Here is a 25,491-nt window from a genome sequence, read left to right as displayed (position 1 = left end):
AACAAAATTGTGGTTAATTAAGGCTTCAACCCGATTAATCAAGCAGCTTCGTTAACAACCTGCACATATCGGAGCCTTAACTCAGTTAAGTCTGACGGTAATGGGTTGACCAAGACTCTTGAAGGGAGGAAAATCGATAGATAATGTTTAGTCGATATTGTAATATTTCACTTTTTCAACCACCTTTAGCACTTGCCTTCTTATTTGTTATAGATAAGGGAGTTACGGCGCGGCAGGACACCCGAAATTAGAACAAAAGCTTGTTCTCAATAATATTCCGTTTGCAATGAGATATAATATATGCGAATAATATAATAGTAATTTTAAAATGAATAGACGTGTATTTAACATCATTAGTAGGTATGAAAAAGCAATGTGTAGTGTAAATTGAAAATTGATTTGTGTTACAACCTGACAATCAAAGCAAAAAACTTACTCTCGCGTCTCGAGGATACTATACCGCAACGTTTAATTTTACAAAATCATGTACTGCAACGTAATGAAACAGAGTATCATAAGATTAGTTTTGTCTTAACATATCACAAACTTTTATCATAACTTATGCTTACATGGTTGTAGTAGAAGACCTATTAAATGGTTATTGTTTAATGACACGGTGAACACATTCAGGCCATCTTGGTTGAGGTACTCTTATTTATTTAAGAAAGCTTATATTTAAGTATTTATTTAATGTATTTAAAGGTTTTTATAACTTAGGTAGTATGCCAGTCTCTGTCGAAGCCAGATACTAATGCATCTCTTTCCTTACAGGTAAATAGCAACGTGGTTAAATTCTTTTAAAGTGATAAGCTTCAAAGGTTGTCCTTTAAGATTTGCATTTTAATAAAAACCTTACAAATAAAAAGGACATCTCAGGAAAATTAAAAGCGAGCTCTCTATACATTTTAATTCAATATCACTGAGTAAAACACATTCTAATCTTTATATTGGTTGTAAACTGGAATATTCCAAGGCAGACTAATGGATAAATAGTTTATTATGATAAACATACCTGCTGTAAAATAATTATAAATAATTTCGAAAATTATCAAAGGAAAGCGCATGGTACGAATGCTGTTGTTGGGTTTTAAAAGCATTGTATAATAATATGCAGCTAATTGAACACGGTATCAAGTCTTTTGTCGGCGTTTCCTCTTGTGTTACATTCAATACGGAAAATGATATCCCACCTTTATTCCACGTGGAAATAACATAATCCCATGATAATAGAGTGAGAATTCACGGAACTTTTTTAGTTACTACGCGCGATTGCGGAATAGCTGTTTTATCTGTATCCATTGAAATGTTACATTTGGGTTGCAAATGTCAGAGAACAATTTTATTTTTTGGATGTATATTGATCTAAATACTAATTTATGGGGTCGCAACTCTTGTGCCTCAGCCAACACCTTTGAAAAAGAGTTTCACGCTCTATCACCCAAATTATTCGTCGCACAGATAGTTTGTAAGAACAATTCTGATCTCAAATTTTATTATCTACAAGTAAGTATGAGTACAAAAAAAAAACAAAATCTATGTAGTACAAAAATTTTAAACACGCACACATTTTTTAAGTTTTAAAAATTAATAACTCTTTGATGCGACACGACTCTAAAAGTAACCAAAATTTCCGCGAAGACTCACAAGCCGGCTTCCGCTTCAACTATCACTCAACTAGTCTCGCCTGGGAGCTCGGAAATTCGTGAGTTGTCAATGCAACACGTGTCATGAGAGCGACCACGTTGTGAATTTTCCGCCACCTCTACTACTCCTATGTATTTTTGGATTTCATTGTTTATTGTGTGTTATAATTTGTTGTTGTTGCTTAAGTTCTTGAAATAAATAATCTATCTATCTATCTATCTATCTATTATTCTTAAGAGAAAATTACCGACGGCCGATGACTCATTTTTATCAAATCCTATCCGAAATCGTTTCTAATCCGTGCGAAACGTATTAAAAGTTTACCCGAAAAATAGGCGTGGCGTTTAATACTCGTATATGGGGTTAAAGGGTTTCGCAGTAATACAAAAATGCAAAAATCGAACTGTATATATTACAATGTTAGGCGTAAAGTAAAAAGCGCACAAAATCCAGCATTAAAAATAATAACTCTGTACATATAAGTCAAACATCAAAGGGAATCATGGTTTACATTGCAACGTTAGCTTACATAGATACAAATTTACTTCATAGAAATCAATTTTGCCGTTACTTACCCGCGTGGTGGTCACCATACCGGTCTGACGTGCAAAGGGTTCCGGCTTCGGTTCCGCTAAACAGATATCTGAATAATGAATTTAGATTTTAGTTCTGGATCTGGTTATGTGTGTCGTCTTTGTGTCTTTTCACAGCACCCGATACAGGGAATCCTATTGTGGGGCTGTGAGTATTACTAACGTCTTACTAGGTGTAGTCAATGTTTAATTAGGTACATGTGCTATTGCCTATTGACATGGTGCTATGTTGCTATTGCCTATTGACAAACAGCAATACAGTTGCAACTCAATAGCTGAACCCAAACTGAAGAGATAACACCCGGCACAGGTAAACGGGTCCGTTTGCTTGTTTGCTGTCACTGTAGTTATCGACATCTCGGGGTATTGCTGTGTATTCGGAAATTGCAAGTCCTTTCTGCCAAATTACTATTGAGTAACAAACCAACTACGACGATAGCAAGACAGTGTATTCATTGTAAGACGAAATTCCGATATTATCCAATATGCTATTCCAAAACATAATGATTTACGTATATAATGTGGATATGAATTTTTAGTCCATGTTCATTATATTCCAAATCGCACAAATAGGCAAGAAAGTTTAAAAAAGCATACGCGACCAATGCTTCTTCCTTTTTTTTGAAAAGTCGGTATGTAACGTGTTTTTGGCGTTTTGCTTCCAGCAAATTCAGCTTTATTTAAATCGGAAACATAAAGTTAAAATACGCTGTTAATGTTTAGGTCACGCGGATTTGTATCGGAAATAACTTTTGCTTCGTCCTTTCCTCCGTAACGTTCGTATTCAATTTTATATTCCGCTGGAAGCAGACTATGATGTTTTTTTATACACAATTAGAAACTTTTCCTTCAGCCATTCGAACAGAGAGTCACTTTCGAATTAGAGTTGCCAACTTTTGTGCAACTGTAAATGTTTACACGTCGATATACATTTGATGTGTTTAGTTGTCTACTCTTCAACTTTTCGTAATGGGAAATGGAAATTTTTTAAACGTTAATTCCGCTTTTTTATATGTTTATTACATTATGAAAAAAAGCTTAATTCTTACTGGTCACTGCTGCCAATAAAAATCTGCAGTTAAGTAAACGTAAGAGGAGAATATTACACAAAGTTACAGATGTCTTGAGTCCTCCAAGAACTAAGAAACTCCTTGTGTAAGTATAAGAACCTTGCCACCCCATCAAATACCTTAACTAAACTATAATCTATGTATGTGATACGTATAAGTATCACATGCATAGATTATAGTTTAGTTATAAGTAGTTATAAGTAGTAGTAGTTGTAGTTATAAGTATATGTGATACGTATAAGTATTTTTCGCAAATTCCTAAAAGTTGGCATATCCTTATATACTTGTATTGGTGCTACGCGATCATTAAAGGTGGTAAAACTCTTTGATGTTCGCTTGCAATACCGCCACACGTATCTCCGAGTTGTAGCAAAACACCTACTTAAAAGTTTTTAACAACGTGCACCGTGACAAGATGTACGATCAAAAAAGTAGTTTCGTATTTGAGATTAACTCGTCGTTTCAAAGCTACTGCTTTTTACGTATATCTCACTATTACTGTAGGTGTATCTACAATAATAATATTATAAAGAGGAAAACTTTGTTTGTTTGTAATGAATAGGGCCAAAAACTACTGTACCGATTTTAAAAATTCTTTCACCATTCGAAAGCTACATTATCCACGAGTAACATAGGCTATATTTTATCTATACTAATATTATAAAGAGGAAAACTTTGTTTAATTGTAATGAATAGGCTCAAAAACTACTGTACCGATTTTAAAAATTCTTTCACCGTTCAAAAGCTGCATTATCCACGAGTAACATAGGCTATATTTTATATAAAATATATTTCATAACTAGATTTTGAGGCGGTACAAAGTTTGCCGGGTCAGCTAGTATGAAATATAGTCGATAAATAGATTTTGAGGCGGTACAACGTTTGCCGGCTCAGCTAGTCACAAATAATAACATATCGAAAATATACCTTTGAACCCAATTATATTGACAGGTGTCAGCTATTCTATAGGTATTGGGTAAACAATCGTTAATTATGTCACCAACGTCACAATATTTTAAAATTTAAATTAAAACCTTATTCAAATGAGGCCAGAAACATATTCATCGAAAGCTGTAATTGTACTCCGAGCTCCCGTCAACAGCAGCAACATCAGGTCACAGTTACCAGGTTATTTTATTATTATCGATATCGAGATATATCGATATTATCAATGTTAATGATGTAAAAATATAGAAAAAAAATTTAATGTGCAAGTGACGTTTTTTTAATTTAGTTTTTCGAGTTAAGTTAAGATTGTACACTCATCAGCAAATTATAGAATATATCTAAAGATGACGTAGCAGTAGATAGCTGCTGGATACTGCAAATTTTATAAAAAACGATATTCTAGTAGGTACATTAAAATTACAGTGATTTAGGCGTATACGTTACTGAATACGAATATACACTAAATATGAATTATTATTCAAATATATTATTTGGCATCTAACAAATCGTGAATAACAACACATTTTTTTTATAAACTAAAATATTATAGTGTATTGGAATTGTTTTTTGACATTAATATTATCTCTTACAGGATAGCCCTGTCCTTTCAAGTACGACTGTGGTCGTACCCACGCCAATATTTGCCACTCCCCACAAATCAGCCTTCGAGGTGCCAATCAGTATGAGGCAAGTCTCACCGTTATATCCGAGAAAGTTAATACCAGAATCATTATACGAAAGAAGGCAATGCCTAAATCATCGATTTGCCAGCCCACGGCTCCTACACCTCAGCCCCTGTCGGGGTAACAGGCCTTCGTCAAGAAACTCCCTTTCATCGCGCCTTTCCAGTAGTCATAACTCACTAGTGACTCAATTTCAAGCAGACGACTCGAGCTTCATAACGCAAGCTATATCCCACGATACGCTCTCCGCCAAAACATCTGATATTACTGACATGTACAATGTCCCGTTCGATAGTGATATTTACGCGGTTCCGATCGATACGGTACAACCGTGCCATAGCAGCAGGGGAAAAGTGAAAAGACCCCAAAGAACCAACAAACGTCGAGTGAAAAGCACTCCCCAGAATATTAGCACAACTCACACTCCACTTGAAAGATCACATAGGCCCAAGGAAAATAGGCATAAAGATACCAAAACGAAGAGACACAGCCTGCCAAGTTCATCTTCTAAGAAGAGTGTGACTGATTCTGATACCGACTCCTTACAACTTACCTTGAGGGAAATGCGAAAATATTTACATACCCTGTATTCCAGCTCAAGTGACTCCGAATGCCGGAACACTATGAATAAAAAGAATAGCACCGTAGTTACCAATGTGGGCGTGCATATGAAGCACAATTACAAGGAAAATAATAAAGACATCAACAACAAAAATACTGCCCCACCTGTTGGCACCGCCTTGTTTTTGAAAGAGAGCATTGAAATATCTCGGTCCGCCGAAACGAATAATAATAACAGTCACAAGAAACTAAACAGGAATTCTATGGCAATGAACGCCAAGAATAAGAAGCATAAAGAGAACGTACCAAAGGACTGCAACATTATTGAAGTGGATAATAAGAGCGAGAAGCCAGCAAAGAAGCCAACGGGTCAAAAGGTGAAGATGTCAACGATGCGTATACTTTCGATGAACTTGAAGCAGAGCTTCTGCAATCTGTTCCGATGGCGGCGGACGAGCGAGAGTTCCAGCGTGGAGCGAGTGGGCCGCGAGTCTCCGCCGGCGGCTGTCCGCAGGGCACTCCCCCCGTTACCACAGACGCCCCAGACGTCCCATGCCCGTCGTTCTGCCAATGAAGAAGACACCGTCACGGATTTCGCCACGTCTATCCAAAAAGTTAAGGACGTAAGTATTCTCACATCCGTATATTAACATTCATAACATCTATATTCATAATAAAATTGTAACAGACCGATCTGAAGATTAGAGCTATTGTAGAAAAACTGTTACGGGTGGTCTTTATTAGTAAACAGAAACCAAAACAGTAGTTCTATCTGTCAGATTGTCATTTACCCAATTGTAGGTCTTGGAACTTTATATGGGAACCCTCTTTTTAACACGCTTTTATTAGCTTCAGACGTATGTATGTTGGTATGTTAGTATGTAACGGAATCTTTCAACATGATTTTAACCCCCTTCAAAACGTCGGATTAACTCGAAATTTGGCATACTTATTAAGGACCGATGACAATTCAATATTTTAAACATTAATTAATAGTTTTGTACCATTGTCCTTATCAACATCCTCTGGATTAACGATTTTCGAGGCGAGATTTTTCAAACACCTTCAGCAAAGTTCATCGCAACTTTAGATTGCAAATAATTATTGCTATTTAGTTTCAATAGGCGTAACTTTTATGTCGTGATTTTTAGTTTAGAAAATAATAATGTTATTTCCCTATAACTCAAATGTTCTGAAACATATCTATAATGCCCTCTTGTAGAATGATTTTTAGGATTCCGTACTCAAAGGTTAAAACGAAACCCTCTGCGGTCTGTTCGTCTGTCGTTGGGCTTTATCTCTTAAATCGTAATAGATAGACACTTGATTTTTTTACAAACGATGAATCATGGTGGTCGCTATAACGAGAAATACTAAAAATTAATAAATAATTATAGTTCAAAAAACTAAAAAACACGCTTTTATGATAAAATCAACTAAAAAGTAGAAAATAATTTTCAATCTAAGAATCAATTAAGGAACAGTAAATAGTATAATTGTGGAAAAAGTGTGGGGTGCTCCATTTATCAGGTTCGAAAAGCACCCCACACTTTTTCCACAATTATACTATTTACTGTTCCTTAATTGATTCTTAGATTGAAAATTATTTTCTACTTTTTAGTTGATTTTATCATAAAAGCGTGTTTTTTAGTTTTTTGAACTATAATTATTATAAAGATTTTCTGCAAATTTCACCCAAAACGGGATAACATAGAGAATACAAAGTCGCGGGTAAATGCTAGTTTAATATGTAAATATTAGTTACGTGCCTTAATTAAACATATGATATTTTTCATTCACATTGTCATCGCCTCAGATTAAATCTAGGCCGTTGTGACATATTAGCCTACAGTCCATACAGGCTACTATGTTTATTCATTTTATATTCAATCTTGTATTAGTAAAATAAATTTAAAGTTGTGAATAAAACTTAAACGTATTTACATTTGTTTGGGGTTCATGGCAGGACTATAATTTCTATCGTAAAAAGGCTATTCGTTTTTTTAAATATTTTTAAGTTTCGATTATGAGCAAATTACAATAATAGATATAAATACGAGCCATATTTCGAAATCCTATTTTTTGTAAATAGCCTAAAATTTTGCGTTTAGGCAATGTTTTACGTGCCAAGTATATCTAAAAAGATATAATAATAAAATCGAATTCACAAAAATCGACGAAGTTATTTCACCATGTCAGGGGATCATATTAACTGTCATAATTTATATCTGGAGTAACATAAAAACGTGTAGAATGAATAAAGACATTTAAATTTATAGGAGCGACTAATGAATAGCTAACGAGGCTCGGTCGCCCAGGATTTTGAATTTTATACAAAAAGAAGCCTCTAGTCTTACGTATGGATGAGACACCTTATTCGAATTAAAAGCATTCAAAATATGCGAATGAATGGTGAATGCATGACTGAGATGATGTAGTTACTTGTTTTTCTTTAAAGAATATCTCAAGGATCTGCCATTAAAATAATGTATGAGATTAACACATAATAGTTTAGCCACATGTCAATAGTATTCAGCTTGATTGCAGCTGAGATTACAGCTGTTCAGAATTACAAAGTCACGTAATAATCTATTATCTATTCTAATACGCTGTTTATTGTTCATCCTGAATTGACTTTTATTAAATTAATAGATACCTTACACAATTTACTGAAATGTTGGAGGCAAAATCGTGAGCAAACCTACATGGAGTATTTAATACAATTGAGTTTGTATCATTTTGAAAATGTATGAGTCTAACGTTAGAACTATAAGTTTCTATAAACTATTTTTTTTTGTTTTTAATTATCGTTATTTTCTTAGTACGGCTGGTATTGGGGTCCAATATCAGTGGAGGCCGCCGAGAAGGTCCTCTCCAACGAACCAGACGGGTCGTTTATTGTGCGGGACAGCAGCGATGACCACTACATCTTCACGCTCACTTTCAAGCTGAACGGTCTCAGGCATGTCAGGATCGAACATGACCAGGGTAAGTGAAAATTCCTCTTTTCAGTTGACTCACGCAGACAGGCTGATCACTATCTCCATGAACATCTTCAATTAATAGCAATCACATAATAACAGCTTTCAAATTTACCCCAAGTATGTTGCTGTCCTTAATGATCAAATCAAAATCAAGAACTATCAGTATAATATAAAATGTAGAATGGATTACAATCTAACCTTTTTTTCTGAATGTAAAGCCTAAGTCGCCACATATGGGTTTACCAACCTAACCTAACCTAACCATGTTTGTCCGGACAGGCAACTTCTGTTTCGGCGGGTGCACGATGTTCAAAGCGCAGACGATAGTGGAGTTCATCGAGAACGCTGTGGAGACATCTCGCAGCGGCCGCTACCTGTTCTTCCTGAACCTGCGCCCGATGCTCGGCCCCGTGCGAGTGCAGCTCCTCTACCCGGTGTCGAGGTTCAAACGCATACAGAGTCTGCAACACATGTGCAGGTAAATATCGACGTCGACACACAAAGCATCTAACCATTAAACTCATCTCTCATCTCGAAACGGCTATAGAAAATTATTTCTAGGAGTGAAACTAGCGCGTTACATTAAATGCCCAATGTCGAGTTACAGATAGAATTCGAAATTAAATACGAGAATAAGGATTTAATACAATTTTTGTCCGTGATACGTGATACGAGTATGTCTTTTTTTTTGAGTTTTGTCAATATCGACGAATGTGAAAATAATTTAAAATACGAGTATATTAGTGTGAAATTGAAATGAAATGAAATTGAGAGTGTATTTAATACAAGTGTTCAATTCAAAAGTATTACATTTTTCAACGCAATGAACCTTTCGCACCTTGCACTTTATAATTATACTCGTACAGCGATATTGGATGCTACACAACTACATCTCGAATGCAGAATGACAGAAATCGTATGCCAGGTCATCGGACAGACAATATTGGATGAGTCAGACGTTGGGTGACAAATACCGAATGTGCCGGAGGGTCTTCACATAAAATCCCTGATATAACAATTTTACCTTTACTTTTTGAGTAATTTGGAATCGTCATAGATTTGGATTACCTAGATGGTTACATACCGACGTGACTTCCTTTATCAGAAAATAAGTGTCATTATACAAGAAAATCTGCATGGTTTACAGAAAAAAAAATATTACTATGGACCAAATCAAAAGAGGACATTGGAACAACAGAAAATATAATAGTACTAGATATAGAATCTTGGATAAATTTGAACTTACAGATAATATTTTTAAAGTAATTAAATCTAATATTTATATATATTTATATTTATGAAAAATGGCAGAACATTGCAGATTAAAAAAAATTACAAAGCATTGTGCTAAGCTCCCTTACTAACAAGGTATTATATGGTATTGCAGAGGATTAAGTTTCAACAAACGCAGTGTATATTAAAATGAATGTTGGAGCTATCGGCATTATGGTTACCACGGATTTAAAAAGAAGACTTAGAAAAAGAAATATCTTTAAAATTAATGAGTGTAGTGTTAGTGTAAAAGTGATTTTAGAAGGCAAAATTAATGTTTAAAGGCACGTGAAACTAAAAGTCAGTGTTTTGGTTTGCATGGAATCGAATAACACCTAAAACATCGAAAAAGTTTATAAATATAAATAATCACTAAAGCGCAAAATCAAAAAAGAAAAATAATCATAGAAATGGGCAGATCTTAAACATTCAGAAGGATTTGATATGATATTTTCATACTAACACAAATATGTTTCACTTCCATAGTATTATATAGTTTTCTATGGTAACGTTTTGGTTCAATTACATATTTGGTTCAATTACATATGCATTATCAGTATCACCACTAATCACAAATTCATTAAGCACATCAATTTTACTTTTTTTTAGTTTACACTGTATTTTTTACTTATTTTTCCTAATTGGCTTCGTGACCTACGAGATCAACGCTTGGATCCAGACTTCAGATGTTACCAGGGTTAAGTTTTGCAGCCGAGTGGAGCGAATGGATGTTAAGCTGATTCTGTCAACGTCATCATTTCGTCTATTGATCTTTTTGTTCATATATGGTCGGTAATACTTTATCGCCACCTAAGTTTATCTCAAAAACTGGCTACTTCATAACCTAAAAGAAAAAGTATTCATTAAAAATAAACACATAGGCATTCTACACGTTTCTATATAAACGCATTTTTCCTTGATCCTCAGTTCTATAAAAGTAATATTTATCACGTAAGTATATGAGGCAATGTTGTTGTGAAATTGTCGAAATAAAGAACAGTATTTTTTGTTACAAAAGTTATATTAATTAAAAAAGATATATCAGTACGGGATAAATTTGACAGACTAGATCAACAAGTGTCGTTTTGCATATTTCGAATGTCCAGTGAACCATGAAAATAAATATTTGGTTCAGAGTTAAACGGAATACGAATAGTTGATTTTTGGTCTCAACTGGCGATAGGAAAAATCACTAAATGAAAATATATTAAACTAAAACGAAGCTCACTTAAAAAATACGTTTTGTTTCCTTTGGTGAAACTAGAAATGTACTTCTGCTATTAGTAAATATAAGACTAAACTATCAATAAAAGCACCAAAGCGATGGAAAAGTCAACGTGAAGTATTTGTATTTGTGTTTGAAAATAACTCAAAATCTAAAGCTAAAGGCAAAGAGATATTGTTTTTGCAATATAAATAAGGACGGACTTCCAATGGATATTTCGCCCGAAATTCTAGAAGCAGTCATCGCAGAGATGGTAGTAGTAATAATTCTGCCACGAACACCACACGTTATGTAAATTACTCTCAGACAGTGATGATGAAATATTATGATTACAATCGTAATAAGAAAAACTGATGAAATAGTCAATAATAACTAGTTTTTTTCTTTGTTCATTATCGACTTATTGGTTCCTTCTTGCAACGAATTTTATTCGTATTTAATCCAATAGTAGTCATTTTTTTCACATCTAACAGGAACATCTGAATAAAAACATTTTTTAGAATAACGAAATACGTTCATAAATCTAAGACACTAAAATTGATTATAATATGTTATTACAACGCGATAAACAAAGGTGGCGGTAAACGGATATCACAGGCGATAATGTTGATGGGTCGTATTATATTTAGTTGTTAGCTTTTATTCGACGGTGATCCCTGGAGAGCAGTCACCGCTGAAGAAGATTCCAGGTCGTATTTGGATTTGGTACTGGTGTTTCCTTCAGTAAAGGAATGTACGAGTAGGTACCATCAACAGGCTCCAGATGTCTTCTTATCGAAAAAGGTCCTACAACAAGGAAGGTTACTTTATTATTATCATTTATTATTTCACCCAGGTCAATAGTCATCAAACTCATTCTCATCCGTTCATTGTCATCTTCACTACAAATTTAGGTATCCGAACTGGAGGGAGTGAGTAAATATAACCCAATTTTATGTATTAATATATCTGTGTTAAAGTTCTAAAATAATGCATTAGATATTAATGTATTACGATACTATGGCGATATTACAGGTACAGTACTCATTTACAAGGCAGGCAAAATGCATTGTTTTTAATGCGTGTTTTTAATGTAACTTGAGGCAATATAAGTATGTTATTTATCTTCATAGTGTGTGACAGTTCCAAATGTTACATAGTGTAATAAATTAATTAATTTAGCATAATGATAAGTAACTCTTTAAATTGAAATGAACGTAATCATAATTGTATTGTGTTTGAATGCTCCCTCCGACACCTTATAAAGGCCAGTTCGAACCTGAAAAGTACTTGTTCACTATGGTGGGCACAAGCCCATATTCTATCACACATTTGGGTAATAAATACTTAGGTTCATAAAGCAGGTAGACCTTAAGGGCGCCCACCACGGTGGGCAACAGACCAGCCTTGACGTGAACCGCCATATTCATATATTGTAAAATCTTAACGCTTTCATTATTCATCTAGCTGTCTGTTGCCCAACCCGATTCGGGCGAATCGGTACCGCGGCGATTACCCTGAGGTTAGTTAGACAGTGTCTAATCTTATTGATGTGTAGATCATCCTCTAAATAATTTCTGCTGATTGTTCGCCTGGCGCCTGCGGCTGCGACTATTGCAATTTTGCCTCTTCCCCTGTCGTAGGGTCCTCTTTGTCAATATTTATACCTTTATTTCTAAGTGTTGTATTATTTTTCGTCTATGTTTTCTAACTTCAAAAATGATGAAATCCTTATACCTAATAATTTCATATGGTACTCGCGAATTATTTATTTCTAAAATAACGTGTATACAACTTTGATCGTTTCACAATTTTGAGGTTTAATTATCTAGTACGCTGTAGTAATAGTTTGAATAACCGTTACATTTTTTTTAAACTCGCTTTTACCTTATAATGTCATCCCCTGCAAAATTATTTATATAACATATTTCCATTTTTACATCATTACCATATTTTGTGTTAGTTTAAGTGTCCACTTGAAGTTGAATACCAGGTAAGTCTCGTTTTTTTATAAATGTCGTGTAAGTAGTTGTATCGATGTCTATATATTCAGCTATATGTTCGTCTGTCTAATATGTGTTTAATTATCGCACGCACTAGGCTAAATCGACAGTTCGTCTATCGCTAAAGGTATAAATGAAAATGAAAAATTATGAATGACTCTCAAGACCTGTACGGACGCATTACGTCGCATTCTCGACGTTGAATTAATCAGCTGACAATCTCAAATACATTCCGTATACCAGATTCTCAGTTGATGAAACGTATCTCTATCCTTTGAACAAGGTGCTTAATATGTTTTTAAAAAAGAAAGCGTTACGAAAAAGTTTTTATAGTAATTTCTCATTATTCAAGGTATTTATATCATCAATGCAAAAGTTTAAATCTATTCAAACTTAGTAATTGTGTGTGCATTTTATTTGAATCGGCAATTTAAAACGAAACTAAAGCCTTTTTGTGTTCATGCGCTTGTAATTTTAACTTCGTCTGTACTTTTTATTCGTATTTCGTCGTATACAATAGACAACATTAAAAGCATACAAAAGCTACTTTGCCCGTAATATCCGTCCTGTCCCTCCGTACAGTGTACTCAGTATGAAAGTACCATTTTATATAAATAATTTTATAAATTTGTCTACGTGGATATTATTCGTTAAATTTGTATGAGTCCGTGCGACAATTACACCAGATTATGTGTATGCCAGGTTATGATGAAATTGAGTACTAACAATACTTATCCCATACATTTTATTCGTGAGAATATTTCTGGGGATCTTGGACTATGTCGATTTCGGTTAATTCGGCGACAATGCATGTCGTCGTGCCGGCCTCCCAAATTGGCCCTAACTTACGTACCACTGCAACGACATTTGTAACACAAAGAGTTCTCGTTTGTGGAGGGTAGCTAATTAGTACGGAACGCGTCATTGCACACACACGTTCACCACATTGCAGTTACGGGCAGAGGCGCAATGTGTGGCAGATAGTACTCGCGAAATTCTCGCAAACTTGTCGATAACTATGTCAGCTAAGGGACACAATAGTAAAGACTTAAAACATAATTTTTGCTCACTAATTTGATAACGTACAAAACAACCTATGTTCCAATGAAAATTTCCGAGAACACAATATTTAAAACGTAAAATCTTCGACGTAAAATGCATTAAAAATAGTTTTTCGTAATATTGTCAATTTTCAAACTTTTAGCGTAACCTACTGTTGAAACAATTTTATACACTTCAAAGGGAACGTTAAGCGCAGGCACACAAAACATAAAAATAATCATATGCAAACAAAGAAAATGTAAGATATAAATAATAGAATTATAGAGTTCATACGAGGATACGAGTGTTTTCAATTAGCCGGCTTAACATATTCCGTATCACGAGTAGAGCTCGCAATTGAAATGCCCTGAATAATGAGAGTAACAAAAGTGGTATTCAAGGAATACGTTTACGAAGAATAATTTCCACCCACTCGATGTGTCTGTTTTCCCTCCCGCTATTAATTGGCTATTTTCTAACAGTATTGAATTTCATATTTTTCAAACGCTGCAGCGATTCCTCTTAGTATTGAATAATGATGATATCGTTCGGCGGGCACAAAGAAAACTGAATGATAAACTCTCAGGGTTGGCGCACTCTAGAACTTTGGAGCGCAGTTGAAATGTTTTAGTTCCGGGATATTTGGCCGAATATGAAATAAACTTTTCAGGAAATCAAAACTTAATTCACTGGACTTGGAGTGCCAGCTCCTTGTCCAGTGAATTGGGTGTCTGCAGAAGTGCTACGGCTTCTGAGAGCTATTGTATCGAATTGCTTTTACATTTTCGTTTGTAGTAAATAACTTATCTGTTAGACAAATACTTTATAATACACAGCCAAATTTCTCAAACGTTAAAAAAACAATTACATACTAAAGCAATAAATATTCAATTTATTATTATGTTTAAAAAACTCATTGTAAATAAATGAAACAACATTTTAAGACACCTTCAGCCAGAGACATAGACACAACCAAAGACCAAAAAAAACAAGCCACATAAAACATGTGAAATGAAAACACAAGAAGTAGAAAAAAGTTAAAATCCATATAGTCGTGTAGACCTATGCTATAAAAAGTCTATGCTTAAAGAAATATACACATCTATAATGTATATACACTCAAAGACTTAACCCTCTTTCCGTCGCCTACGGATAGTCATTTTGTAAATAACAGATCATAATTTATAAATTTGTTATGCAGTTGCTCCTGCATTTATTATGTAAAAACCGACGGTCCAATTAAGGTAAACTTTGAATGGTTATTCAAAACAATATAGGAATTTCCGTAAAGTTCTATTGAGTTTAAATTTTGTTGCGCTATGCTGACTCAATCTCAAAGATATGCTATTTTCAATTAGCAATTCAAAATTGCTGCTGCCTTGGTACGCAAACCGCGGCTACATTTAAATTTAATCTTTTAGTAACACAAGATCACTAGCCCTAAATTGTAGTAGAAGGGTTTTAGGGATGTCGTGGGACACTTTCGCGTGTATTTACAAGTTTTTACTACGCAAGACGCCAAACGACAAAATCTACTGACGTTTTAAAATAATATTATGCCCTATTTTTTATGTGTTTCATACATTTGACAAACGACAATATAAGTCTCATGAAATAAATCAAAAGTGCAAAAAAATAATAATTTAAAGGGTTGCTTAAATTGTTTCATTGGAAGCCAATGAACAAAGTGACAGTCGGTTGAGTGTGGTATATCTGTAGTACAAATCCAAATTAGAGACTAATTAATTGGCAATTAATTAATCCATTATGATTTAGGTATACAGTTAACAACCAAACAATAATAGGATAAATTTGGTGTAATATTATATAATTTAAAAATCATACATTTTATTTGTAAAGATGTCTGATTGTATAAATAGAACTTTTTCTTTTAACTGAAACTCTTTACAGTTCATTAAACACGTCATTTCTGATAATCGATGTGGAAAATAGAGAATCGAGAAGTCAGTCGAAAAAATTAGTTCAGGCCAATGCTATAACGAACAACAAAATGACTTGTTCACTTATCGTTAAGCCTAATTTGAATACAGATGACGACGGGCGTCAAACTCTTCATTCCCCCAACAATTTTAACAAAGCAGACAGCGGAATAGCGTTTTTCTCTATTTATTTTTCATAACCGCACATGAAGATACGCCTATTTAAAAAATGACGTGAACATCGTATGTGAGGGCACTTAAAATTTCCACTTATTCCAATCCCCATTCATTACTGTCAAACATCGTTTTATGTAGTATGAAAGTTATGAACTTTATCGACCCTACATTGACCTGAAGCGGTTCTCGTAAATGAAATGCTACGTACACGATTTACCGATGACGTGAACGAGTCTTAATGAACGACAGTTAGATAATTTGTGAATGAAATAGGGCGTCAAAAAATCCCCAGGCGACTGAAAAGCAAAGACAGGGTAAAGTCAATTATTGAATATGTTATTATAAGTATATAATTGTAGTTTCAGTGTCAAACAAAAATTACACGTGAACAAACAGTGTCAAACAAAAATTACAAATTACATATACAAACATAAACATAAATAACAATTAAGCATGAAAAAAACCTAAAAAAATGTTGAATAAAATTCTTCGGAACCTCGGTTTTGTGTTGGTGTTGTTGACATGATGTTATATTATTATGGGGATCGGAGGTCAAATTGATAGAGGTTAATTGACAAAATTGCAGAACTGATTGGCGCTACAAAAGTATTCATTATTTTTTTCATTTAACAACCTTTGTCCCTAGTTCAATAGAAATGTAAGCAGTTGATTTGCGTAATTTAACCAAAAATATAATATTTATAATAGTCTTTCATACAAAACATTTGCGGCATAGTATTTATTGTTTCATAATGCCATAAAATTATTTATTGCGGAAGGACATTGCTTTCGTCATGTATTTTGAAAGTAATAATGAAAGGGTTAAATTAATGTAATATATTTTTATGTTAACAAGCGGTGAAAACATGTACTTGGATAAGAAATTAATATTTTAACACAACATTTTAACTAGAACTCTAACTCACCACTGCAAAAAACAAACTAATTATTAAAGATTCGGGCTATTGGCTAGTATTATATTCATTTTTTACAATTTTAGTACAATGGATGAGATGAAGAACTATCCGCGTTGAAGATAAATCGACGCCATTAAGAATCTAATATAATAATGTCATTTACTAATATTTTTAGTCTACATCAAAACGAACGACTATTGATCATTATTCAATAATAAAGATTGCTCGTTCGCTTGACATTGACTTGCATAATGAAAGATAATGTCATGCCTCAGTCGCCATATTACGCTGTAATTCATTCGTAGAATTGGACATGTAATGGGTTCCGGTATTTCATACAACGTTTGCATGGAATGCTGGAAATCTGTGTATATGTGTTCTTCACTCGCTTTGATAAATCTGCATACAATGTTGCATCAACGATTACTGTCTTAATGTTGGACATATCCCCTTGAATGACAGTAAGTTAGTTGGCAAATAGACGATAACTGCAGTGTCTTGAAAAAGTTATTAACAAATTTAAGTGTCTGAGAAATCGAGTGTTTTCTATCTATTTATTAAGTCAAAAATTTACATGACGTATGCGCGTGAAAGGCTGAATTTCTCATCAGTTTGTTGTTACTTTCATCTATGCTCGATTCTACGAATGTCGTTTATATGTATGTATTTCTCTGCTGTGTCTGCATTATTTTGATGTGTCTGCATTTTCCTGTCTTATATATAGCAGTCATTATATAGCAGCGTTTCCCAGCCTTTTTCAGCCCACGGACCCTTAGCAAATCAAGCACAGTTTTCACGAACCCCCTTAAAAAAAGACGAATTAGGTATATATTTTAGTTATTACAGATACATTTTTTACAGGAGAGCTAAAACAAAATTTGAAAAACCAATTTATGTATTTTTTTTTTTCATCATTGGATGCATATTTTTTTAATTTTTTATATTATCTTGTGCTTGATCACATTTTTCTAATAAAACTGGTTTGCTGATTTTTCGTTTGCGACCCTTTTGCAGTTAATGAGCGATTTATGTATGGTCCAGAGATGACACCGCGGTCCCCCATACATATACTCGCGGACCCCCAGGGGTCCGCGGACCACAGGTTGGGAAACGCGGTTATATAGTTATCGTTTCCTTAGAGGAAACAGAAGTAGCAGCGAGCAACTGGTTGACGATTGCGGATAATGGTAGAAGTATACATTGTTTCAGATTTGTGATATTGAAGTATGTCCGCCGCGATTTGATCAGCAGTTTGCCCCTTCCGAGACGCCTCCTAGACTACCTAAGCGCAACCCACTACTATTCAGAACTTCTCGCAGAAATATAGAAATCCCAAGCGATAGTAGTGACAGCGATTAGACTCTAGAAACACCATGAGAACAAATACCAAAACATTTTATGTTTAAATTTATGTTAGCTTATTTTAATGCAACTCGTGAAATTCTAACGTATGATAAGAATTTAATATCCTTGGTGTAAACAGCATCTCTCGTATACCTAGCATGGAATTTTTGAGACTCAATATTGCGCTGTTTATTTCCGTAGGTTTCATCGTTAAAAATATCAGACGAATACAAATGAGTTGTTGAGTATCACATAACCCATTAACATTTTATTTACTGACGTTAGTACGATAAGTTCACTTTAATTAATTTCAATGTTTATTTTATGTGCAATATTTATGTGTTTATTGGATTTAATACGAGTATGATGATTACTATTAATAATTTTAATTGCAATAATTTGATTTTAATAATTAAGTGTAATTCCTATATTTGTTTGTGTTTGCAATTTTATGTTTCGATTATCAGTTGCACAAGGTAGGCCGTGGTTTAAAATAGGTGGTATATTAGTGAAATAACCGGCTATCAATTTATTTCACCTTATTGAAAGTATAATTTGGCTAGGTATTTGTATGACATTAACTATACAGATGTATGTGTGTCTTTATTTATTATATTTAACACCTGAATAGATACAATTGTAAATATAATTTCGTTTAACAATATTTTGCAAACTTGATAAATGGGATTGTTGATCATTGCTAGTTGATTCATACGTACAGTAGAAGATAGTCATTTTCAAATGCGATAATTTTCTTTCCTTTATTAAAACAAGGTTATCTAAAAAGGAATCCATTACTAGTAAGAACAATATGCTCTATAATAAGGGTAATTTGGGTAAGAAGGTACAGGTGACTTATATCACGCCGACAAGTGTCGTATTCAAAGCATAATCGTTCATTATAATCTCGCGCTTGATCAGGGGGTTAGTATAGCACATTAGATGAACAGAGTTGTGGGATGTGACTCAGTAGCGAGTATCGATAAAGGCTGATTAAAGGGAATATTACTTGTATCGAAGACGATACATAAATATTTCTATAGGTGTAATTAAAGTATGAACGAACGTCGCCGTTTGAATTTACGACGTTCTTTTCTTTTTTCGATTCTTACACCGTGTTCTTATTCTATTCATTTCAATTAATTGTACCTAAGTTTTACCCAACCTAAAATCTCTGTTGTATTGTCCAATATTTATAATGCTATGTCTGCAATTTATATGAATATCAACAGACTCGATGCCGTTAATACTTTCCAATTGAAGGATTGAAGGGTAAAATTTAGATAAGTTATTCGAACAAGGTTTAAAGTAGTTTTATTTAAATTTTTAACTACAAAATAGTCACCAATTGAATATTGACTAAATTAACAATAACTTTTGATGTGCTTTGATTTCGGTAGTCTTTTGAAATGATCTCCCTGCAGCCGTGGTAAGCCTGGAGCGTACTCAAATGTAGACTCAATGAAATTGATCAGTTATATATGTACCTAAGTAATAAACGCCTGATCAAAGTAGCTATGGACATTGCGATGTCTTCGAGGGTCAAACTTATTCGCTCTTTTGATCTTGTAGGTACGATTTGTTTTATTAAAGTGTTCTTAAGTGCAATGTAGTAGTGACAATAGGTGTATAAGTTTATGCGCCACGCCATAATTGTGCTTAAATGGTGCGTTTATCACATAGAATAATTTCGCGGGAAGATTCAATTTTACAATATTGCCGCTTGTTTGATGCAGGAATTAATACAAAGAAATATTTGAACAAAAACAACATTTGGACTTTGTGCAATTTAAGAACAGTAAATTGGTATGTTCTCGACTATATACAAAACATACTTATTTCAATGGCAATAGTAAAAAGTATTTTCAAACTGCCTATTTAATTGTGAATATGAGTAAGCTGCCTGTTACGAAATCAATTGATTTTTTTTAAATATCATAAATATGAATATTCTTTATTTTAAATTCAATACAGGGCACGTCACAAGCCCATAAGAACCTGCGCTAAAATAATCCCCAGTTTCATCGCTGGATGCAGATATATAAAATTTTCAGTTTACAAAAGTTTTAAGCCTTTTGAACTTCCAATGCAACGGATTTCGCTTTTATTTATCGAAACTCATGTTACGGCTCCTCCAACTGGGTCATTTGTTTGTGTGGTATTCCGATTCAAGCGTAATCCGATTATTTTCCGATATTCCGTTTCAATATTCGGATGTTTTGTGTACTAGAATACAATCACAGATACGAGATACAATTCTATACGTAGGCATATATCGGTAATCTGTTATACGACACAAATAAACAAGAAGATGAAAGACGTCAAAAACGAGAGCCGAGGGATGGGAATTTCAGTCTAGTTGAGAACCGCGATACAAAGTCCCCACATCCCCAAAACATAGTATAGGCTTTCCTTGATAGGTGTCGACCGCGTGTAAGACATACTCGTAAGAGAGATATAATCGTCATAATTATGGACACTTGCGTTCAATTTACTTAAGCAACTTTAATATACGAATAACAATACATACACACGTCAAGACTGCTTAGTTCACTGTAAGCTATTGATCTCTGGTCACCAAATTTAATGAAGTACTTAGAAATAATAGATACTAATAAATAATAGACTTAGCTTTTATTTTAGAGTTAGCTTTTGCGAGGCGTAATTATGTTCCACGGGGAGTTTTCGCTTTCATACAACTAATTATTCAGGGAAAGTACTAAAAATCACTACGTAATTAAAGCCAAATCTTAAGCAAGTTATAGGTATGTGTCTAATAAATCTACTCATATTTACAATAAATACAATGAAGTTAATTGACTTCATGATGGATATAAATTAAATATTATTTTACCGATATACCGGTAATAGAATAGTATCATGTATCGCCCTGCATCAGACATTCTGGCTTACAGTATTCACCTCATACATGTCTAGGCATCAATAATATTCTCTGCGTTAAAACGTGCTAATATACTTACTGCCGATGCTATACTTTACAAGTAGAGATACCAGTTTTCCGTTTTCGTCATAACTTATAAACATTTTTTCTTATTAAGTGTTGTCTGTAGTTTGTGATGAACTTCTGGATGTTATTGTACAATTATACTAATATTATAACCGTCGTAATAAGGTTTCGTAATATTAATAAAACATTATTTAATGAGAAGCGAATTGTATGCACGGTGGTACCTTAAAACTTACATTATTTTTACTTTTTACTCAATGCTTTTCAACGAGCGTATTTTTGTGTGCGGTATCAAATCACATCAGAAATAAAAGGTTTCCTTTTGTTAAAATTATAACGAACTGAAACATTTCGTAGTATTCAAAAATCAGTTTTGTTTATTTTCTCTGTCCGTATAAGCTTACACGTGCTCACCACACGCTGCATTATATTCGTTTCTATGTCACCAAAGATAAAAATGTATTTTAATATAACGATACACTAGGGGTATCCGGTATATGTATGCATGATATCAGTATTTTAGTGAGGCGACGGCCGACGCCGGACCGAACTGTTGAGTTGCATCAAACGGAGAGCGCACCCTTTAAGTTTATGGAGTGTAATTGATTTCTGTACTAGGAAACTCCGCATCTGCAAATGACACATGCTACTCGAACACACCCGTTGATATGTCAGTAAATAATAAAGGTCACGCATTTGGAAGACCAAATGAAATTATTGCTATCTAAACTACTGAGAGGTCTACGAATATTTTGGACTTACGTTTTCGATCTTAAAAAATACACACTATTATGTTTATATAAAATTACCAATCACGAATCAATCAACCAATTATGTAAAACCACCTAACAGCGGTTAACTTACTTTTTTGCCAAATACAAATAATCAGTAGGTACATAAAATATTTATGTGTGTTCGGTATACACGTTTTTCAAGTGTTGTTCACTGAAATAGTTAAGCGGAATTACTGGTACACTACATGGGATTTCTTTCTCATTGACTTCATCTAATGGATGGTACAATATGTGTCGAGTGTTAATAATAGGGAAATTGGTTGTTTCAATTTGTAGGCGTGTTACCGTAATCCCATCTCACAATAAGGCTCCCCATATATATATCATATTACATTCGAGTAAATCAAAGCAGATTCGCTATATATCTGCACAAATGATGCGTTGCGAGTTACGTCGGGGATACCGATTTCATGTCTTTGAAATAGACGCCTGAAGCCAAATCCTATATCCCATTTGACTGACTTGTAGAGATGTTATAGATATGGGTTTTGCCTACAACACTATTAGATTCAAACGCATATATGGTATATATAATTTATCTATTCGGCGTCGGTCATCGCACGTTAAGCTTAATGAGGAGGGCTTAAAACTGATTGCATTTACTGACTATTCACGATGAATCTAGTTAAGGATCTGCCACACCGCTTTGAATGTAAGCATAACTTGCAGATTAGATTGTACTCATTATTGAGTATTATGGAATTTGGCAGGCGGGTGTGGCCCTTCGATAGTAATAGAGTCTTGAGCGCTGTAACAGTTGTAGTATTAAGATTTTTGATTTCAATTTTTAAATAACAACTCAATTGTTTTTTTTTCTTAATTAACACGATTGTCAGCACTTAGCTTTATTAGAGCGTAAACACCACCGTGACTTAATAATACGTTTACTGTACGAGACATATCACCCCATCTAATTAACCTAATGACTACACTATTGGATCACAAATAATAGGTATATACGAGACCAAAATGTAAATACTCAATTGCGATTTTCTCTGTAAGCGATCATTATAAATACGCGTCGTGCGCAATTATTTTGGAAATAGATTATCGTAATCTATTTCTGTAGGCTTTGCTAAAATATAACCATTAAAATTACATCACCTGGTCTGTAGATATAACAAACTAGTATCATATTTTGATGCATTTTATATGTTTTGCTCTATTTATTTCGTAATATATAAAAAGAAATATGTAGATCGATGTATGTACTTTGATTGTATGTGAATCAATATAATGTATCTTGTTTATTATGTAACATTTAAATGAAATCCTTTCATACAGTCATACTTCATTTTAATAATGTTACTTATGTCGTTGTACTGTATGTGTACACTGAGTTCAGTATATTTATTTATAAGATGACACCACGAGAAAATAGAGGGTTATTTTTCCGTGAATTTTTATACGATGTAAGAGGTTGCGTTTATAAGGAATCTCATTTACTATACAACATGGTGATGCACTTACACTTTGAAAAAGATACACTCAGATGAAGTCATTGACTTTTCGTTCAATTAAAATGATGATCTCTATAAACGGATCCTATTGCGAACTTCATTGATTTTGTATAGCCAACCTAAAATCGCAATTAACTGGCAATGTTACAAATGTATCTGTAATTGTATACAACAGTCGGTAATTGTGCGCCACTTAACGCTCATGTAACTTTGTTGACAAAGCTATAATTGTTATGTAAATACATTGTCGCATACATATCAATCGTATTCGAGCGTGGAGTTTTCCGAATTTGTTTAACTAATGGACTCGCAGGAATTGATTTTACAACTGTTTGGCGCTCGGCGTGAGGTGTAGGGGATAATCGACACTACATCTAGTTAAGTTTCTTGCCCTATTATAATTGTATTTACACGTGCATTATTATATATTATAACTATAGGAGTAGAAGTCAAAGTATTCGGTGTTTGTTGCAATTTATGATGAGATGTTCGCACTTGATCCGCTTGTCTCGAGACTTCAATAACATACTTATTAGGTATTTACTACACTATTTATTGCCGTTAGATCGATGTTAAAGTATTTCATTATAATATCAATGTAATGTACTATTCGTCTATGTTACTTCTTAATGTAACCTATTGAAGACATATTATGCTCAATAAAGTATCCGTGGATTAAAAAATAATAAAAAATAAAGAAAAGAAAAATAAAACACCTCCCCCGATCCCATCTGAATTTACCTCTACTACCGGACTGATGATGGTTGTACTATTATACTTGTAGAATTATTAATGAAATCTCCGTCACATGTCTTCAAATAAACTACCACGATACGTGCTGGTGGTTATATCTTATCATCATTACATACAAACACATACTATTGACAACAAACAAATCAATGGCCATAGGAGAACCTAAACCCTTTATGTTTATGTATTATTTATACGTTTTTTGTTGTTAATTATTTCATTTTATTATCATTTTTATTTATCCCCAAACGAGACACACTTGAACAAACTACACGAATACAAATTAGTACTTACCTAAGATTGATGTTTAAAATTTTATAGCGTGTTTTATAGCAACATTTTTATGTTTTTCCGACTGAAGTCCGCACTAGACCTCAGTCGACAGCGCTGCAGTCGGCGTTCAGTAATTCCGAGCACTAATAAGGACCCAGTACAAATAGGATTCTTGCCAAAAGTAGACTAATTATGAGAACGGTTATGACGTACACGCAATCTACGACGCTTTATTATTCCTTAATCGTAACGTATGTATAGGAACGCTTATTCTAATATAGCCCAATATACACTCGAGTGTACCTACTTACGATTCATTAGAAATGGTAGCATTAGCAGTTTTTTAAGGATTTACGATGAGTAAGATGACAATGGTCGTTGTGGAATTTTAACCTTCTGAGCTACAAATTATGTTTGCTGTGTGCTTGCATTGTGAAAATTAATTACTCGTAAAGATTATATGACAAGGACGAGTAAGGTCTGCGTGAACGAGTTAAAACTACATTATGCAGAACGTCACTCCCCGTACGATCCGTCTTGAGCAATCTGTGTCGTATGTTAATTCGTAGCATAGGTTATGTCAATTATTCTATTTGCTCACCACGGATTGAAATGAATGAAACTTACTTCTCCGGTCACACGAACACACCTCTACATTATGATATTTTTCGTGTATCAAATACGATGTGGATAATTCTGTTAGCATTAATTCTATCTGAGAATGAGATATAGAATTTACAGGTTTCCTGCACATAAAACTAAAGTGAACACGAACAAGTGAACAAGTAAACACAATTGAATTATAGAATAGTTAACATATCAAAATAATCGCCATATTTCCAATATGACTACTACAATTAATTCA

General features: G+C 33.9%; 1 protein-coding gene across 2 annotated transcripts in view; it reads left to right on the top strand.

The window, feature by feature from the left end:
- The window catches only part of LOC140743282 (uncharacterized), a 101,349-nt gene extending 76,039 nt beyond the window's left edge, over positions 1-25,310 (top strand). For both annotated transcript variants that reach the window (XM_073074442.1, XM_073074443.1), the window contains exons 3-6: positions 4,848-6,122; positions 8,322-8,487; positions 8,763-8,961; positions 18,247-25,310. In XM_073074442.1, coding sequence (XP_072930543.1) covers positions 4,848-6,122; positions 8,322-8,487; positions 8,763-8,961; positions 18,247-18,364 — 1,758 coding nt within the window. In that variant the 3' untranslated portion in view covers positions 18,365-25,310. The remainder of the gene's footprint in view (positions 1-4,847; positions 6,123-8,321; positions 8,488-8,762; positions 8,962-18,246) is intronic.
- Positions 25,311-25,491: the final 181 nt, after the last annotated feature.

Source organism: Epargyreus clarus, unplaced genomic scaffold (genome assembly GCF_041222505.1).
Source record: "Epargyreus clarus isolate Ecla_fem2 unplaced genomic scaffold, WU_Ecla_fem_2.2 ptg000007l, whole genome shotgun sequence".
NCBI classification, from domain to species: Eukaryota; Metazoa; Arthropoda; class Insecta; order Lepidoptera; family Hesperiidae; genus Epargyreus; species Epargyreus clarus.
Note: the sequence above shows the minus strand (reverse complement) of the source record. Positions and strands in the feature narration are given on the sequence as shown.